General features: G+C 43.0%; 1 protein-coding gene across 1 annotated transcript in view; it reads left to right on the top strand.

The window, feature by feature from the left end:
• Positions 1–20291, top strand: part of ETFA (electron transfer flavoprotein subunit alpha) — a 72010-nt gene that overhangs the window by 22360 nt on the left and 29359 nt on the right. The window contains exons 6-9 of the mRNA XM_069765537.1: positions 5776–5886; positions 15317–15418; positions 17090–17158; positions 18857–18939. Coding sequence (XP_069621638.1) covers positions 5776–5886; positions 15317–15418; positions 17090–17158; positions 18857–18939 — 365 coding nt within the window. The remainder of the gene's footprint in view (positions 1–5775; positions 5887–15316; positions 15419–17089; positions 17159–18856; positions 18940–20291) is intronic.

Genomic DNA, 20291 nt, shown 5'->3' with positions numbered 1-20291 from the left:
GCATTATTTTGTACCACTTATGTTATGTGCACAAGAAGTGTTTTTCAGTCGGAATCTGCCTTACAAAAAAACCCCAAAAAAACTGCGCTGTACATGTGGCTCATTAAAATGAGTATAATGCACTGAAATGGAACAGTGAGATTGCTGTGAGCATGTTTTGTCATTTGGTGCTACCTTTAACTGATTTGAGGTTAGGAAAGCGTGAAGCGGTTAAAAGAAGTAACAATTTTATTTTTCGGATGGCTTTGGAAGAAGCTCACTCTTTTTTTTATCACTGAGAGCATAGAGAAAAGCCACCAAAAAAACCAAACACCAGCAAGTCTGCCGTATTTTTTCATAAGCGGCTACACTTACATCTCTAGACTATTTAACATTATCACAAGGAGTTAGTGTGAACCTCCTCATCCCTGTCCTGGTATGCACGGGTTCCTCATCCCTATCCTGGTATGCATGGCTCCAATCCCTATCCTGGTGGGCACAGGTTCCTCATCCCTACCCTGGTATGCACGGCCTTCTCATTCCTATCCTGGTATGTATGGCTTCTCATCCCTATCCTGGTATGCATGGCCTCCTCATCCTTATCCTTGTATGTATGGCTTCTCATCTCTATCCTGGTATGCACGGCTCCTCATCCCTATCCTGTTGTGCTTGGGTTCCTCATCCCTGCCCTGGTATGCACGGCCTCCTCATCTCTATCCTGGTATGTATGGCTTCTCATCCCTATCCTGGTGTGCACGGCCTCCTCATCCCTATCCTGGTATGCATGGCCTCCTCATCCCTATCCTGGTGTACACGGCCTCCTCATCCCTATCCTGGTGTGCACGGGCTCCTCATCCCTAGCCTGGTATGCATGGCCTCCTCATCCCTATCCTGGTGTACACGGCCTCCTCATCCCTATCCTGGTGTGCACGGGCTCCTCATCCCTAGCCTGGTATGCATGTCCTCCTCATCCCTATCCTGGTGTGCACGGCCTCCTCATCCCTATCCTGGTGTGCACGGGCTCCTCATCCCTAGCCTGGTATGCATGGCCTCCTCATCCCTATCCTGGTGTGCACGGCCTCCTCATCCCTATCTTGGTGTGCACGGGCTCCTCATCCCTATCCTGAAGAGAACACCAAGGGAAGGTCTGCCAATTCTGGAGAAAGCCAATCGAGCTACCTGGGGCATGGCTGTGAGGACAGAATTACGGGCTCTCATGGGGTCTTTCTGACAGTTTGGTCTAAAAAAAAAAAAAGCACATTGACCTGCAGGAGGTCATTTTGAAATACTTTGGCCCCATGCCTCCTGTTCCTCATCTCCCAAATGAACTGATACCACTCCTGCTGCAGAGATGATTCTCTTCTATAGCCTCGGCAGCCTCTCCTTGTGGAACAGCCCTCGTCCTGTGATCTGTTTTCAAGTTCCTGATTTTGTTCCTAGAGACAAAGCAGACTGTTTTGATAATATGTATGGATATGTCATCCTAGAGGACTTGGACTACCTGTGCAACCCAAATGGGCTACAGTTTGCTCGTAATGCTACCAGTACCGACAGGGCAACCTAGCAAAACTCCAAACTAGAGAACTGGTCCGGAAGGGTTTGGAGAGAGTAATTGTCTGTGGTTACCACCTGCAAAACCATTTCGGGTCATTCTGTTTAAAGCGATCCACATTCGAATTTATTTTTTTCCCCTGACATCTTAGGATATTTATTTTCTTTGGTGGTTTTTGAATTGCTACTTTAGTGAATTTAAAATAAATTTTGATTTTGTTTTTTTTATTAATTTTCATTAGTTAATTTTTATAGATTTCTAAAGTTTTGAAACTGCCTGAATTTTTGGCTTGTATGACTTTACATTTGTTATATTTCGGGCTACAATTATGATAGAGATGGAAGAGGCATCATTTTGTTCAGAATTGTAGAATCTTTAATTTGATATGTCACAAGACCGTATGTATGTTTTGATATTTTGTTTTTGAGGAGTCAAATTCCAAATTTTCAGAGAATGTTCAACAATATAGGAAAGGATAGCCTGAGTGGCTTCCTTACCTTTATGCGCTATGCTGCGGTGATAATCCAAAGGTGGAGAAACATCGGGGGGAGGGGGAGGGGGTCGGATTTTTATAAATCAATGTCTGGAGCTGAAAGCAGCTGGATAATAGTAATCTTTTTATATAGCGCTAACATATTTGCAGTGCTTTACAGTTTGCACACATTATCATTGCTATCGGGCTCACAATCTAAATTCCCTATCAGTATGTCTTTGGAATGTGGGAGGAAGCAGGAGAACCCGGAGGAAACCCACGCAAACACGGGGAGAACATACAAACTCCTCGCAGATGTTGTCCAAGGTGGGATTAGAACTCAGGACCCCAGCGCTGCAAGGCTGCAGTGCTAACCACTGGATCTTCACATTAAATATATTGAGACCAATAGATCTTAATAGTGAGAGAGAACTGTTCGCTTTTTGATAAACATAGAAAAAGAAATGCAAGCTCAATTCCTGAGATGAGACACTTGCCTATATAAGAAGTGCAGGTGTAATCTCTGATGAAGGCAGTGGCAACTGCAGAAAAGCGTTGTATGAGCAAACACTCTGCTTTCCAGAGTCCGTACTACACAGTGACGTCACACGCCTGCAAGACGGCACTTTGTTTGAACATGTGCTGGTAGAACAGTGACCGGCCGGCACAATACCAGCACAGTTCATTATTGGTAACATCATTCAAGGCACTTGGAGCCTTTCCACAAACCCAGTGTGGGTTCTCAGGAGAACTTTTCACCATCCTAGTACTGCAGGATCCCCCGCAGCTAACTGAGTGTACCACCATCTAGGACGGATCATCACCGCAGCATAGCTCAAACGGGTACGGAAGCCACTCGGGCTATTCTATATTGTTGAACATTCTCTGATAATTCTGGTGAGCACATCTCAGATTTCATTTTATTTTCATTTTTGTCAATGGGCATTGTCCCGTGTGCGACAGGGCAAAGGGTGCTTCTGAGTATTCAGCTTTAAAAGAAGTGGGTATATATTAACGCTAGTGCTCATCTTTTATCCTTTTTTATGAAATTCCAAATTTTGATGGGCGATTTTCAGAAAAACGGTTATACATTTTTATTTTTTATTTTTTTTTAAATGCTTACTTTACTTGTGTTTTTGGTTACATTTGTTCAGGGAATCCAGTTGGGATCTCAGTAGGATCATATTTCCACCCGTGATTTTTCCAAATGTAGTCTCATCCTAAACATATGTTTATTGCAGAATTAAAAGAATCAATATTTTTACCTCTTGCAATCATATACTTAGTGTACCGGTGTGCGGTACATACACATACTGAGTGTGCACCACCACTACCAGCCAGGACACAATTCTTAGGTCGCAGGACAGCAAATGATGAAAATCCTATTTTGGCAGAAATTTGGCAGATGTTTTTTTTTTTTTTTCATAGGCTTAATTTGTTTAAAGAAATGATAAAATGGAAATACAATTATTTTTATAGGTGGACTTTCATGCAGAAATCTAATACTCCCTTTCCATCTTTACTGTAAAGCTATTTTACATATTTGAAGTGATTATCGTAAACTTTGGAGCTAATGTAATCCCTCATCATCTCCCTCTTAGACTATTGCAACATTCTTCGAGAGTTTCCCATCTAACACTCTTACACTTCTCCAAATCTGCCTCACAGTTAATCCATTTCATCCCTTATTATTCTTTCTCCTCTGTCCGTCGCCTCTACTGACCACTCATTTCCTATCAAATTCAGTTTGAAATGAGTCAAATGGCAATGACTTACAAGGCTGTGAAACCTGTCTCCTTTATACATATCTGCCCTATTCTACTACCTCCGCACAAGGAATCTTCAATCTTCCTTCTTTGCACTTCTGCTCTTCTGCTCCTCACTGAACATTCTCCATAATTTTTTCTGAGCTTCTTCCCTGCTATAAATCTCTGTTCCCCAACTAGTCTGAACTTCCCCCCACACTCCTTTTGAAACGTCAAAAGCAATTGAAAACCCACCTCTTCAGAAAATCCAAAGATCTGCAGTAGTCGTATAATAATAATAATAATAATAATAATAAAAAAAATAGTAGTGATTGGGGAATGGTACATGTATAATGCAGTGTTACGCCAGGGCATTGTCTTCTCTTGTTTGTATCTTGTGGTGTTGTGGGCCATTTATAGTAATTCAGAAACTGCCAACACCAAATGTGAAATTCTGTTATCCCATAGAAAAGTGAAAATTAGCTGCAGTGAAAAGGGTGATCTGTCATGTGTTGTAGTAATGTTGTTCTCAAGGTTTGGCGTATTTCCCTATATCTGTAAAGATCATTGTGCACTCTTACAAGTTAATAATTAATAGAATCCGGTGAACCGTGTCTGACATGGCGAGAGATAGGGACGTTGCCCCAGTCCTTTCTGATTGGCTTCAAAGATTTTGGTGAACTTTAAGGTGGGGTGGGATGCTGCACATTTCTTAGGGTGCTTGCATCTGAACAGTGCTGGAGTTGAAGGTTTGGCTTACTGACTCTAGAGACCTGGTTGGGGGGTATATGTGATGTTTATTTCCTTCAGCACATTAAGTAAAGGGGCTGAATTTAGTTGGCTTACAGAGAAAATGTAGAGAGCGACGTAGTTCTGCAGCCCATACATGGTTATATGCTGTAATTTTATGAGATGAGAAAACTGCTATTAGAATAATGTTACTGATATACAATGTGCATGCTGCATGGGTAATATAAGGTGGTAATTTCCTTTATTACATATGAACTGTGACTAGCCTATCATGTATACTTCTGCTTAGACGTGACCAGATTCACCCCATCTGTACATCCCCCATCACCAAGTAATATCAAGTGCCCTCTCCCCCACATGTCCTGTTAAATATTAATACATCCTGCTGTTCTGAGAGCTCGTCGCAACAACATACAATCCGTGTCCTTGGGATGAGAAATCTCCGAGGGAGGACATAACACTGTCCCAGGTGGAAAGCTCTGGGCTGCCTGGTGCAGCTGTCACACAAATCGCAAATGTATCACTGCACAGCGGGAGAGAAGTGGACTCGTGTGCTCTGTAGTCTTCTTAGAAAATAAGTAAAGGTGTCCTCCCTAACTTTATTAGTGTATAGCTATCTATACACATGCACTAACTCTAGCTAATAAAGATGGGGAGGTCACCTTTACTTATTTTATAAAACGTTAATCATTTTATTATAATTATACTATAATGTCCCATGTGGTCCAAAGACTCGAAGAAACGTGGCAAATGTCTTTACCATTTCATGATGGACCAACATATTTGGAATCCTGAGGATTACCCCCAATCGCTTTCCAAATGGCTCTTCTCTGTGGAATGAGCAGATGTAGTTGTGCACATTTCTATGAACACGGATGGTGTGCAGCGTAGGCTCTTCTGTGTTTGGTGAAGATGCCACCAGTCCTTTTAGGAATCCGGGGCCCTAACCTCAGCGTCTGACACCAGCTGTTTGTGCATTGGCACCTTTCCCCTCTGCCAGCTGCGGCTCTGGGTACGTAGCTTTTTTCATTTTTCTTTCCAGCTGTAACACTAATGGCTGCTGGGTGGATAGAAACTATACTCAATGCAATAATCTTCTTTTCCTTCATCCACTTGAACTTCGTCAGATGGATACTAAATGGAAAGTAAGCGTATTGTGTATATACCGGTATATTAATGTTATACTCTGTAGGTAATGTACAGGACCCCTTTTCCTGTTAGGTGGTCCTAAATAAAATCCTGTAATATGTAAGCATGTTAATAGTCACATTTTGTAGGAAATGCCTTGTGCACGGTGAAGTGTGAAGAAGCTGTGAAGATGCTCACCATCAGAGGCACGTCTTTTGAAGTGGCTCCAATCTCAGGAGGCAGTGCAAGTCTAGATAAGGGTAAGGAACCCTGTGCCTAATTCTGTAGGTCATATACATTTTTGAACTCCTAAGTTAGATGGCTATTGCCATCTCCTAATGTCATAGCCTATAATTGTGATATTAGTGAATAGTTGGGCTGCCTTGAACCATGAGCAATCAAATGAAATCCCTTACCATCCAAGGAATATCCTTTTATAATTGAAAGGGAAATAGCCTATTAACCCCTTCCCGTCCTGCACTGTGCATATAACTTTCCACAACCTGTGCCATCAGCACCAAGTGTCGGCCCATACTCCAACTTTTTAACCTCTTAGATGCTGAAGTCAATAAAAATGTAATTGGGACATTTCAACAGAGGTAGAAGGCGCTCTCTCTCATCTCATTGGTGCCCCCAAAATCTGTGTGTTTCTGATTAACTTCCATGGCCTAATGTCCCCATTCCTGTCCTCTAAGGCATGTATATTTGCCAATGCAAACTTTGAGCTCGAGGTTATTACTAGAAATTTTTTTTTTTTTCTGCTCAAACGTCTGCTTATCTTTTAAATTTCTCAAGACCGAAAGCTGAGCAGAACTAACTGCTTTTGAGACTCTGGTTAAAAGGTGATGATCCTAGTATTTCATAGATTGTAAGCTTGCGAGCTCAACATCATGCAATGCAGACAGGTAGGAAAGGATCCAGCTTCCGATCAGACAAGGTGATATCTGGTTTTAATTCTATAGTTAAAAAAACAAAACCGTGTAAATAAAAGATCACTTGAAATATGGGGAAAGAGAAAATGTCCCAAGATCACCAAGCGCGTTTCAAAACTCACATCGGGTTCTTAAACTTAGTTTCTCCTTTGCTTCATTGGGGGACACAGACCGGTGGTGTATGTTGCTGCCACCAGGAGGCTGACACTAAGTTGAAACAAATAAAGTTTGCTCCTCCCCTGCAGTATACACCGCCCACTGGCTCTGGATAATACCAGTTCTTGCTTAGTGTCCGTAGGAGGCACACTGGGGTCTGCTATTCGGACCATACTTTTTTTATTTTATTTTTCAATTTTTAACTTTTTCTTCGCATGAAGGGGCGACTGAACATTTCAAGGCTCCGATCTCCCCGAACCATCAGCAGGCGAGCACGTGCAGTGTCGCCTCCACGTATCCTCTCCTGCAACGTGGGATGCCATTGCCTGGGCTGAATTTAGGGGCGACAGGTCCCTTAAGGGCACAGATCTCCCCGCACCATCAACAGACGAGCACATGGAGTGTCGCCTCCATGTATCCTCTTCTGCAGTCAGGCCTAATGCTTGACATCTGGCTCTGTCCACCTGGGGTCTTGAACTCCGTGGATGTATCGAGGCACCCCCTCTTGGCGTCTGTGCAGCCCCCACTGCATCACCACTGTTAAAGCGGATGATGGAAGGAGGCGGACGGTTCCTCTCCAACTCCCTAACAAAGGGATGGTGGATGGAGTTTTTTTCCCCTGCACCGTTCACGCTGCAATACCTGACCTACAGCAGAACAGTAGAGTGCACGCGCTTTCCTCGGCACTGAAACCCAGTCATCCGCGGAGGCACCATGCCGGGACGCGCACCCGTGGTGAGTGGATCCAGTCAGTGGTGGGATTCTGCAGCGGGATATTCAGCACTAGCCCCATGCTGACAGGCAGCCTCAGCCATGGCTTCACCTGTGGACCAACCTCCCTGAGGTAACACTCAGGCCGGCCACAAAATTTAGGTCCCGGCTTAGGCGTAGTCGTGGAGCATTTTCGAGCGGATGACATTGGCACCATCGGTGTCTGGACAGATTTATGTGCATAGGATGTCATGAGCCCTACACGTGGTGCGCATCCCAAGAACAGCTCTCATCGCAAACATAACACAAATGTCTGCGGGATTCCTTCCCAGAGCTCCATTCACCCGCTGTTGTGCTATCTCCTCTGATTGTGTCTGGCTGCAGTGTGCTCCCCCGTGGCGTTCCCCTCTCCCTGGTAACGCTCATGCCAGCCACAGAAATTTAGGCCCCGGTTTGTGCCTATTCACAGAACAATCATGAGGCTCTGCCCACTGGATGACGCTGCACGCATAAGCCCTGCCCTCCGAACTGGCGCTTCTCGCTCTCTGCGAGACTTCCGACCTTTGCAAATCCTGAGGGCCATCTTTGTCCACCCGGGTGATCTCTCAGGATACAGGGAATTACATGCCTGAACGCTGAGCACTGCCTGACATAAAGGGGCACATCACATCCACGGTAGATCACTGGAAGGCGCTTGGCAGCATGGGGTCCTGGGATAAAAATCCCACCATGGATTTATCAGACCTGGAGCACCAACGGGCAATAGTCCTGGGTAAGTGCTCTGACCCTGCGGTCCCATTGTTTTTCCCTGCAGAGGATATAGGTATTAACATGTGAGGGGTTATTCTGTGGTAAAGCCTCATTTTGCAGGGACTGGTATCTACATTGCACTATAGCCCTCCGAGTGGGCTTTGTCGCTGTCGAAGCCCATAGCGTCACTGGTCACAGCGATACAATCCTTTTATGATCCCTCCTCTATCGGTTGGGGTCTTCGCCAGCCTGCCTCGGATGACTCCTCCATATTTTACACAGCACGATGGTTCAGTTGTTAACACTACAGCCTTGCAGCGCTGGATCCTGGGTACAGATCCCACCAAGGATCATGCGAACTCCATGTTCCCCCTCCTACACTGTTCTTGTGTATTATGGCTATGCCAGTGTTGTTCCAGGCCGACGGACCCCTGCAGGGTACCGTTCTTCCCACTCCAACAACTGATGGTAACCAGGAGTGCTGCCTCCGCCTACCCCCCTCCTTTACCCAGACCCATCTCTAGTTCTGGCTCTGGTCACGCGGCGCTTTTAAAAAAGGTCAGCATACTATAGAGGTGAGATACCTCCTTTTTTTCCCCCCCCCCCCTTGTTTTGCAGAAGGAATGCTGCAATCAGCAATCAGTTCTCCTGAGACGGGGTATATTTGCTGCACGCAGCTACCTGTGCTGCTCTTACTACATTAATGCCATCACCATCGATGGGCACTGTGATTCAAGGAATGGCGAGCAGCCTCTGAGTCTAAAGGTACCGTCACACTAAGCGACGCTGCAGCGATACCGACAACGATGTCGATCGCTGCAGCGTCGCTGTTTGATCGCTGGAGAGCTGTCACACAGACAGCTCTCCAGCGACCAACGATCCCGAGGTCCCCAGTAACCAGGGTAAACATTGGGTTACTAAGCGCAGGGCCGCGCTTAGTAACCCGATGTTTACCATGGTTACCAGCGTAAACGTTAAAAAAACAAACACTACATACTTACATTCAGCTGTCTGTCCTCCGGCACTCTGCTTTCCTCTGCACTGTCAGCGCCGGTCAGCCGGAAAGCAGAGCGGTGACGTCACCGCTGTGCTTTCCGGCTGGCTGGCGCTGACACAGGATGCAGGAGGAGTGCAGAGAAGCACAGCGCTGGGGACAGACAGCTGAAGGTAAGTATGTAGTGTTTGTTTTTTTTAACGTTTACGCTGGTAACCAGGGTAAACATCAGGTTACTAAGCGCCGCCCTGCGCTTAGTAACCCGATGTTTACCCTGGTTACCAGTGAAGACATCGCTGGATCGGTGTCACACACGCCGATCCAGCGATGTCAGCGGGAAGTCCAGCGACAAAATAAAGTTCTGGACTTTCCTCAGCGACCAACGATCTCCCAGCAGGGGCCTGATCGTTGGTCGCTGTCACACATAACGATTTCCTTAACGATATCGTTGCTATGTCACAAAAAGCAACGATATCGTTAACGATATCGTTATGTGTGACGGTACGTTAAAAGGTCCTTGACATACCCGCCTTATCAGAGCGAGCGTTTATTTAGAGAAATGCTGATTCAGCTTCTCTCTGATGCCAGAAGAAGAAAAGAGTAAACTCCTCCAGCAAAAGTCTAGATGTCTTTTTTTTTTTTTTTTTTTTTTTTCATCAGGCACGTTTCTGGTTTTTTTTTGTTGCATTTCTTGCCAAGCCAATGCATGCATTTCTTCTGGCTCGGGGCGTTCCTCTCGTGGGGACAGGAGCATCACAGGTCTCGTTTTTTTTTTTTTTTGTTTTTAAACCGACTAAGCTTAGTAGAATGGATTCAGGTAAACTAGGTCTAGGGGACACAAGTCCCACAGATTTTTGGCCAAAGAACTGTCTTATCAGCAGTTCCTTATTCTCTGGCTGGTCACCCAATCCGAATTCAGTCGCATATCGCCACAGCTGTCGTATATAGCAATCATCAAAGGGGTAACCGCAGCAGGGCGGCCATGCACGAGGTAACCTGCATTTCCCGATGGGCAGGGAGGAATCACTCGTTAATTCCGGAGGTCTCCAGATGTGGATCTGCTGGTTTCAAGAGTGAACACCAAGGCATCCAATTTTATAGTTCGATCTTGCAATTCAAAGACCTTGGGGTTAGGCTACTTTCACACTAGCGTTAACTGCAATCTGTCACAATGCGTCATTTTGCAGAAAAAATGCATCCTGCAAAAGTGCTTGCAGGATGCGTTTTTTCCCCATAGACTTGTATTGACGACGCATTGCGACGGATTGCCACACGTCGCATCCGTCGTGCGACAGATGCGTCGTGCTTTGGCGGACCGTCGGGAGCAAAAAACGCTACATGTAACGTTTTTTGCTCCTGACGGACCGCTTTTTCCGACCGCGCATGCGCGGCCGGAACTCCGCCCCCACCTCCCCGCACCTCACAATGGGGCAGCGGATGCGCCGGAGAAATGCATCAGCTGCCTCCGTTGTGCAGTGCGTTAAACGCTAGCGTCGGAATCTCTGCCCGACACATTGCGACGGGGAGATTCCGACGCTAGTGTGAAAGTAGCCTTACTCCGTTGCATCAGTTTTGTTTTCCGTACGTGGTTCCCCCGTTCTTTACTCCCGACGGTCATCAGGAAGCTCAATGCAGAGTGGGTTCCAGTAGTCCTAGTCGCCCTGGATAGTCACGCCTGGCGTGGTATGCAGACTTAGGGCAGATCGTCGTCTCCTAGCAACTGCCGGATCCTCCAGATCGCCTCTACCAAAGTCCGATTTGCCACCAGAACTCAGGGGCCCTGTGTTTAACGGCTTGGCCGTTGAAGCCTCGGTTCTAACTCATTCTAGGTTCTCTCAACAGGTGGTTCCCACCATGATTAACGCTCGAAAATCTGCATCAGCTCGCATCTATCACCGCACCTCAAATCCTTTGTCGCATGGTGCAGGGTCCACCGACGTCCTCCTCGTGTCTCCCCGTTCCATCCATTTTGGAATTTGTCCATACTGGCCAGGACTCTGGTTCGGCGCTTAGCCTTTCGCAAGGGCCAGATCTTAGCCTTATCTGTTTTTCATTCCAGAGCAGCATTGTTTTCAAACTGCAAGTGAGGTGTTTTTTTTTTTTTTGTTTTTTTTTTGTTTCATTCAGGAGGTCTTCCAGATGGTACTCCCCCATAGATTGTTGATAGAGGCCTGGGACCTTAATTTGGTCCTGGGCGCTCTTCAGGAGACGCTTTTTAAAACCGTTGCTGGACAGTTCTGTCTTGGGAAGTCGCCTTCTTGTCGCAGTGCCGTTTATCTGGCGGGGCTTGGAGCTGACCGCTCTGTCCTGTCGAGTTCTTTTTTTCCACCAGGACAAGGTGGTCCTCAGACCATTTTCATCTTTTTTACCCAACATGATCTCGTCTTTCCACCTTATTAAAGACATTGTCCTTCCTTCGTCTGATCCAGCACCAGCACATCACGTGGAAACAGCTCTTCACGCCCTGCTTGTGGTGAGGGCTCTCAGAAGGTAAGTCTCGAGGACGGCGCCCTTCCGTAAGTATCTTCAGGGCCACAATAGCCAGAAGGATTCACTGGGCTATTCAGGCTTACCTCTGATGCGGTAGGTCGCCTATCTCAGCGGGGATTAAGGCACACTCTCTCCTCGATCAGTGGGCGCTTCTTGAGCCTTTGGAATCAGGCGTCGGCAAAACAGGTTTGCAAGGCTGCAACTTGGTCCAGTCTGCAAACATTCTCAAAGCACTACAGTATTCACACTCCGACTCCTACACATGCGCACCTTGGCAGACGTATTCTGCAAGCGGTGGTGGCTCTTCTTTAATCAGTTAGTGCATGGATTTTGACCTGTTATGATGTTCCCCACCCTGGGACTGCCTTGGGACGTCCCACGGTCTGTGTCCCCCAATGAGGCGAAGGAGAAATAGGGATTTTTGTGTTTCACTGTAAAATCCTTTTCTTTGAGCCAATCGTTGGGGACACAGCATCCACCCTGTTAGCCTTTCGGTTTGTTCTGCTTGTCTTGCGTTTGATGTGTTGTACTCTGATATCATATTAATGATCTACACCTTTTGCACTGAACTGGTTCACTGGGAGCCAGCATGAGGGTGTATACTGCAGAGGGGGAGCTAACTTTTTGTCTCAGCTTAGTGTCAGTTTCCTAGTGGCAGCAGCATAACACCTACGGTCTGTGTCCCCAGATGATTGGCTCGGAGAAAAGGATTTAACGGTGAGTACACGAAAATCCCTATTTTGTTGTAAACCATCTTGGGCGGAAGTATAAATACCCATGGACAATTAATTAGGCAAAATGTGAGTGGAAATGGCAAACGCTCCGATTGGCAAGGACAAAACCAAATCCAGACAACATTTACCTTACATTTTTTGACCCTGAACCTGTGGGCCATTATGGCCTTCACATTTCCAGCAATATGTATAGAAAACCACTTTGTGTAATACTATATTACATGTCCAAAGTTTTCACGTCATACAATTAGGTCTATTCCGGTTGGCAAATTCACCAGAACCAAAAGAAATTACAGCAATTCTAATCTTTTTCAGGAGGAGTCAAAGGTCATTAAACAAAGATTAAAACATAGACATTACCCCTCCTGTTATTTAAATCGGGCCATAAATATTGTAGATTCAAAATCAATGGATTTAAAGGGGTTTTCCCATGAACAAAGTTAAAGTTGCTTTTAATCAATACATCTTGGAATAATAATAATTTCCACAATTGGATGTGTTTAAATAAAATGTTCCTGTGCTGAGATAATCTTATAAATGTGCCCCTGCTGTGTACTGTGTAATGGCTGTGTCTGACCATGCAGGAACATGGTCTGATCATACCACATCTCCTTGGAAAGGGAGGAAGCAAAAGAGTATACAGACATTACAGAAGGGGATCACAGCTGATTCTTTTTTGTAAGATAAAGTATTTCCTTGCCTGTTTAAAAATAAATAAAATGATTTACCTCAAAGAAATAATTATTTACAATCCCATGCTGTACTATCTGTATAATCTTTTGCTTCCTCCCCTGCCCAGGAGCTGTGGTATGATCAGACCATGTTCCTGTAAAGTCAGACACAGCCATTAAACAGTACACAGTAGGGGCACATTTATAAGATTATCTCAGCACAGGAACATTTTATTTAGACACATCCAACTGTGGAAATTATTAATAATAATAATAAAAATAATAATAATATTAGATCTATTGATTAAAATTAACTGTTCATGGGGCAACTCCTTTTCATTAATAAGATCCACATACCTAAAAAAAAAAAAAAAAAAAAAAAAGATACAAATGAGAATAATTCTAATAAACTAACCTTAATTCTTGCATATAATATTCACTTTAATTCAATCTCTAATATTGTTAACCGTAATTTACATATCTTAATGCTTCTATTTTGAATCAAGGTATTACAATTGTTTTGCGTAAGGCAACTAGTTTAGGTAACGTTTTGTCCCCCACCAGGGATTTGGATATCTGTCAGTGGTTTTGTCAAGTGTGGTCAATCTATCTGTAAAATCTGTTTGCACATTTGCAAGACCGTTTTTTAAAAACCATGATGATAGTGCAACATTCACTATCTAGACTGTTTCATTATTAATTCTCTTAATGGTTTTCTTTTTTCACTCTTTAATTTTATTTCCATTTCTCATATATATTTAATTTTCGTTCTTTTGTTTATTCACCTATGGTTTTTTGCAGATGATTGCTGATTGTCTGGATTTGGTTTTGTCTTTGCCTATCGGAGCATTTGCTATTTACACGTTTTGCCTAATTAATTTATAGTTCCGCCCAAGATAAGTTTCATTGCAAACCAAATTTAAGAATGCGGTGTGCGTTCCCAACACGTTTAGTGATCTTGGGAAATTTTTCTTTCCCCATACCCCAAGTGATCTTTTATTTATACTGTTATGTTTTTTAACTATAGACTTAAAACCAGATATTACCTTGTCTGATCGGCAGCTGGATCCTTTCTTTCCTGTTTACATTAGTCTTGTACCTATCTGGTTCCATTCATTCAACTTTACGGAGGTTACCCCATAAAAAACAATTACCATCTATCCACAGAACTGGAGAATGGGGGCAGAAGTCCGTTGTAGTAATGAAGTGTTTGTGAGAATGTGCAGTCACTGGTTCATTAACTGTCTATCTCCACAGAGACTGCTCTGTAACACAAGCTAAGGCTACTTTCACACTTGTGTCGGTACGGGTCCGTTGCTAAGCGTCAGCGCGACGTACTGACGCACGTTGTGAAAATTTGGCACAACGTGGGCAGCGGATGCAGTTTTTCAACGCATCCGCTGCCCATTGTAAAGTCCCAGGGAGGAGTGGGCGGAGTTCCGGCCGCGCATGCGCGGTAGGAAATGGCGGATCTGACATATGAAAAAAACGTTACATTGAACTTTTTTTTCGTGAAGACGGTCCGCCAAAACGACGCATCCAGTGCACAACGGACGCGACGGATGGCCATCCATCACAATCCGTCGCTAATACAAGTCTATGGAAAAATGCAGGATCCTGCAAATATTTTTGCTTTCTCAAAAAACGACGGATTGTGACGGAAGCTGAAAAATGCAAGTATGAAAGTAGCCTAAGGATACTTTCACACTAGCGTTTTCTGCAATCCGTCACAATGCGTCGTTTTTCAGAAAAAACGCATCCTGCAAAAGTGCTTGCAGGATGCGTTTTTTCCCCATAGACTTGTATTGACGACGCATTGCGACGGATTGCCACACGTCGCATCCGTTGTGTGACGGATGCGTTGTGCTTTGGCGGACCGTCGTGAGCAAAAAACGCTACATGTAACGTTTTTTGCTCCTGACGGACCGCCCCCACCTCCCCGCACCTTACAATGGGGCAGCGGATGCGCCAGAGAAATGCATCCGCTGCCTCCGTTGTGCAGTCCGTTAAACACTAGCGTCGGAATCTCTGCCCGACGCATTGCGACGGGGAGATTCCGACGCTAGTGTGAAAGTAGCCTAACACTTCATGACCACAGAAGACTCCTGTTCTCCCGATTAATCTATTGAATATATGACGGCATGTTATGAGAATTTCAGCACTAAAAGTGCATGTAGATGACTGGACTGGGAATAAGTCATACCACTTGCAGGCTAGGGAAAAATACCTGAAAATTGTTTTCAATGTTTTAGTAACTCCCCCTGCACCAGTTGGAAAATCTGAGTGGTTACAGCAGAGCTTGACAAAAAGCGATCGACCTGAACTGACCAGCGCCAAGGTTGTGGTTTCTGGAGGTAAGTTTACAGACGATGGTGAGACATATTTGCAAACTTGTTAGGTTGAAGGAATATTTGTTGCCTGGAAATCCCAATGTAATAGATTTTAATTTTGCCATGTGACTGAATATAGCAATATTAGAAAGTGGTGACCATACACAACCAAAACAAAGTGGATTATTATTACTTTACCCATACAATGTTTGGGGTATTGCTGTGCTTATTAAAAAAAAAAAAAAAAAAAAAAAAGGCTGATTGGAAACTAAAGCATTACACAATAAACTCCCTCAATCATCTTTTTCTTTACTCTGTTTGCTGTCTCACTGTGCTGTTGCTTTGTGCAGTTAGGGCTTGTTCATACCCTGGATTTTTATTGTAGTAAAAAAAAGTCCGCATTTTACTGTAGCAGGAAAGTAATGCAGATTTCTGAAATCTGACGCACATATTGCTTATTTTTTCCTTGCAGATTTGAACCATCAAAGCATCTGTCAAATCTGCAGCATGTCAATTCTTTTAATGTTTTTACAGCCTAAAAATCTTCTGCAAATTTTCAATGTGTGCCCTTAGTGATTTTATCTGTGCGTCAGTGTTCAGGACCAAACCCACGAGTTATAATGCAGCTGCAGTATGGGTTTGCTTGTCTACCCAGTAAAAAAAAAAAAAGTAAAAAGCCTAAATCGTATTAAAAATTTGTATTCATTTTTTTAAAAACACCAATTTAAAACAGAAAAGATGCTGTCATGTGAGGGACACATTCTGAATATGCTGTATACAAAAGAAACTACCATATATAAATCTGTATTATTAGTTTTTACAGGCTTATATAAGGGAAAAATTGTTGATTGACACTTACTATTTTGGCACAAACTTCATTCAAATGCTAAAATAATGTTTCAGATCATTGATGAGAACGCCTAACCCTCCCCACATTGCTTGTAGTAGGCCGTGTTGCGTGATACTATAATACTGCATGCACATTATTGCCTGTGTTCATGGACAATAGGACACTAACAATTGAAACAAATACTCCCATTTGAAGAGTTGCTCCATCATTACAGTCCCCAGGACAAGGTGGATTGATGTAAAGGATGAGGCTTTCCCACTAATGATTTGAAACATTACTTTAGCATTTGATTGAACAGCTTGGGGCCTGGTTTGGAATATGGTTATTTTCTATAGAAGAGGACTTTGTGATAATAGAAAAAAACAAAAAAAAAACGCAGTATAGGGCCTTTTTAATATGTTGAGTAAATCATTATTGGGTCTATGTCCATACAGTACATGGAGATAACTTATCATGCATGTGTTTTGAATATTTTGAAACCTATGCAGAGAGAACGCTCTTGAAGATTGACAATTGAGGCTGGTGGCATGCCTGAGCAACTGGCCAAGCTGTACGCTCTCCATGCTGCTAGCATATGGCACTGAAGCAGGCCTTATCTAGTGATCCAGCCCCGCTTCATAGCAGCGCTTACAAATGCGCACTCTAGTCTTGCAAGACCGTTCACCTTTTGTACACTGCAGAGGTGTCTGGTAAAATTAAAAATCCCTCCGTTCTTGAAAATGGAGAAGATTTTTAATCAGATGTAAAGTTCAAAGTTAAATGTTTTTAGAAGCACTTTGCAGTTTTACCTATTAATGATTATGAGAATACCCTTTAATTTCTGTGCTTTTAATTGTCAATCCTAGGTCGAGGGCTGAAGAATGGAGAGAACTTTAAATTGCTATATGACCTGGCTGATCAACTTCATGCTGCTGGTAAGTTTTTTTTTTTTTTTTTTCAAGCTAACATATTACAAGAGGGATTAATCTGACCACATTCTTGAAAAGGTCTGAGAAACTGAAATTCCACATTTGTGGCCTTTTAGGAAAATTGCACAAAGGTGTTTTTGAATATAAAGTGTAAAGCATTTCAGAATAGATCTCCAGTTGGGTAAAATTCAGTTAATCGCGGACATCTAAATGCTTTATTTTGTTACAATTGCTGGGAAAACCTTCTAAAGTGTGCCCTATTATGACTGTTTCCCCAGCATCAAAAAAGAATACTATTGAAAAATGAATACAGCCAAACATAGCTAAAGTATCACACAGCTGTAATGTGTTTCAGCCCTCAACCGGCTTTGCTCAAGCTAATTTGGAGCACAGGATGTCGTCACATTTTATTTAGGTAGTTGCTAACCAACATGTACCCAAAAAGAAACCCATGAAACCTTTCAGTAACATACAATACAATACAATACAATACAATGCAAAAACAAACCGCAATCTGTGTATATAAATGTTGGCGCTTCTGGGCTTTGTGCAATGCCGCTGTAAATTTAAGATAAGTGGTCATGGAGAGATTGGACCCGGGATTCCAGTGCTAAACACCACCTCGGACCGGTGACATCATCACGATCTGATTGATTCAGATCCTGATGATGCTAACGCCATGTGTGCCGGCTGTCTAACTCTCCGAGTGTCGTGATCAATAGTGATCTCTGCATTTAGAAGGTTGTGAGGGGGAGTGCAGTTCCCTTATCTCTCCATCAGTACACCCACGATGGAAGCACAGGGAGCGGATGTTTGTCACTTGGAGGTCAACTAATGACCTCTAGGTCTGCTAGATATGTTGGCCTGATAGATCCTGCCATGGGCGTTCTGTCAGTGTCTACCATGTTAATTGCACAGCAATAGATTTGCATTGATGCATTAGATGACTGATCAGATAAATAAAAGTAAAAAAAAAAAATAGTAAAAAATATAAATGATCTCCCATCCTCTTATTGAACTGGTTGCAGTGGACATTGATGATACTTGATGCAAATTATGTAATACTTTAATGGTTGCTATTGGTTAATATTTTTATTGTGTTAAAGAGAAAGTAAAGCTTTAAAAAAAAAAAAAAAAAAATCTTAAAAAAGAAGCTAAAAAATCCTGACTAAATATTACAGTAAATATGCATATTTTTATGTAAAAATAAAAAAGTAAACACCTTTTGGTATCGCTGATTCCAGAACGACCTGATCTATAAAACTGTCACACTAACCAATAGAGTGAGCACCATAAAGAGGCAAAAAACTACATTTCTTTATCATATTAACGAACAAAATGTGAAAAAAAGCGCAATCAAAAAGTTGTACAATGGTTTCCTGGAAATCTGCTATTGGTTTTTGTTCCAACAGCAAACATTCAGTTGTTAGGCATGAAGAGATTTTTATAGGTTTAAAAAAAATCTCACAATATGGCACGTTTTATTTTAGTGATTAAAATGGCGATTTAAAAAAAAAAAAAAAAATTAAATAGCAAAACCCTTTCAGAACACATTTTATTTTTTTTATGCAATATTTGAGACCCAAGAGGGTAATTGAACATACAAAGTTTGGGTCGCATCCATAATATACAATATACTACTTATGCAATGTGTTATTCCAGTTAGACCCTTTTTACAAGTAATAACTTTCTTGTATTGTACAGTGGGCGCCTCTCGTGCGGCTGTAGATGCTGGCTTTGTGCCCAATGACATGCAGGTTGGACAGACTGGGAAAATTGTTGCACCTGTAAGTATACCATACACATGTTCTACTTCCTCCTGAGCTGTTATTAACCCCTTAAGCCCCGAGGGTGGTTTGCACGTTAATGACCGGGCCAATTTTTACAATTCTGACCACTGTCCCTTTATGAGGTTATAACTCTGGAACGCTTCAACGGATCTTGGCGATTCTGACATTGTTTTCTCGTGACATATTGTACTTCATTTTAGTAGTAACATTTATTCGATATAACTTGCGTTTATTTGTGAAAAAAACGGAAATTTGGCGAAAATTTAGAAAATTTCGCAATTTTCCAACTTTAAATTTTTATGCCCTTAAATCACAGAGATATGTCACGCAAAATACTTAATAAGTAACATTTCCCACATGTCTACTTTACATCAGCACAATTTTGGAACCAAAATTTTTTTTTGTTAGGGAGTTATAAGGGTTAAAAGTTGACCAGCAATTTCTCATTTTTACAACACCATTTTTTTTTTTAGGGACCACATCTCATTTGATGTCATTTTGAGGGGTCTATATGATAGAAAATACCCAAGTGTGACACCATTCTAAAAACTGCACCCCTCAAGGTGCTCAAAACCACATTCAAGAAGTTTATTAACCCTTCAAGGGTTTCACAGGAATTTTTGGAATGTTTAAATAAAAATGAATATTTAACTTTTTTTCACACAAAATTTATTTAAGCTCCAATTTGTTTTATTTTACCAAGGGTAACAGGATAAAATGGATGCCAAACATTGTTGTACAATCTGTACTGAGTACGCTGATACCCCATATGTGGGGGTAAACCACTGTTTGGGCGCATGGCAGAGCTCGGAAGGAAAGGAGCGCCATTTGACTTTTAAATGCAAAATTGACAGGAATTGAGATGGGACGCCATGTTGCGTTTGGAGAGCCCCTCATGTGCCTAAACATTGAAACCCCCCACAAGTGACACCATTTTGGAAACTAGACCCCCTAAGGAACTTATCTAGATGTGTTTTGAGAGCTTTGAACCCCCAAGTGTTTCACTACAGTTTATAACGCAGAGCCGTTAAAATAATTTTTTTTTTTTTCGCAAAAATTATTTTTTAGCCCCCAGTTTTGTATTTTCACAAGGGTAACATAATAAATTGGACCCCAAAAGTTGTTGTCCAATTTGTCCTGAGTACGCTGATACCCCATATGTGGGGGGGAACCACTGTTTGGGCGCATGGCAGAGCTCGGAAGGGAAGGAGCGCCATTTGGAATGCAGACTAAGATGGATTGGTCTGCAGGAGTCACGTTGCATTTGCAGAGCCCCTGATGTACCCAAACAGTACAAACCCCCCACAAGTGACCCCATATTAGAAACTAGACCTCCCAAGGAACTTATC

The sequence above is a fragment of the Ranitomeya imitator genome, chromosome 4 (genome assembly GCF_032444005.1).
Source record: "Ranitomeya imitator isolate aRanImi1 chromosome 4, aRanImi1.pri, whole genome shotgun sequence".
NCBI classification, from domain to species: domain Eukaryota; kingdom Metazoa; phylum Chordata; class Amphibia; order Anura; family Dendrobatidae; genus Ranitomeya; species Ranitomeya imitator.
The sequence above is the reverse complement of the archived record's forward strand: the minus strand, read 5'-3'. Positions and strand labels throughout refer to the sequence as shown.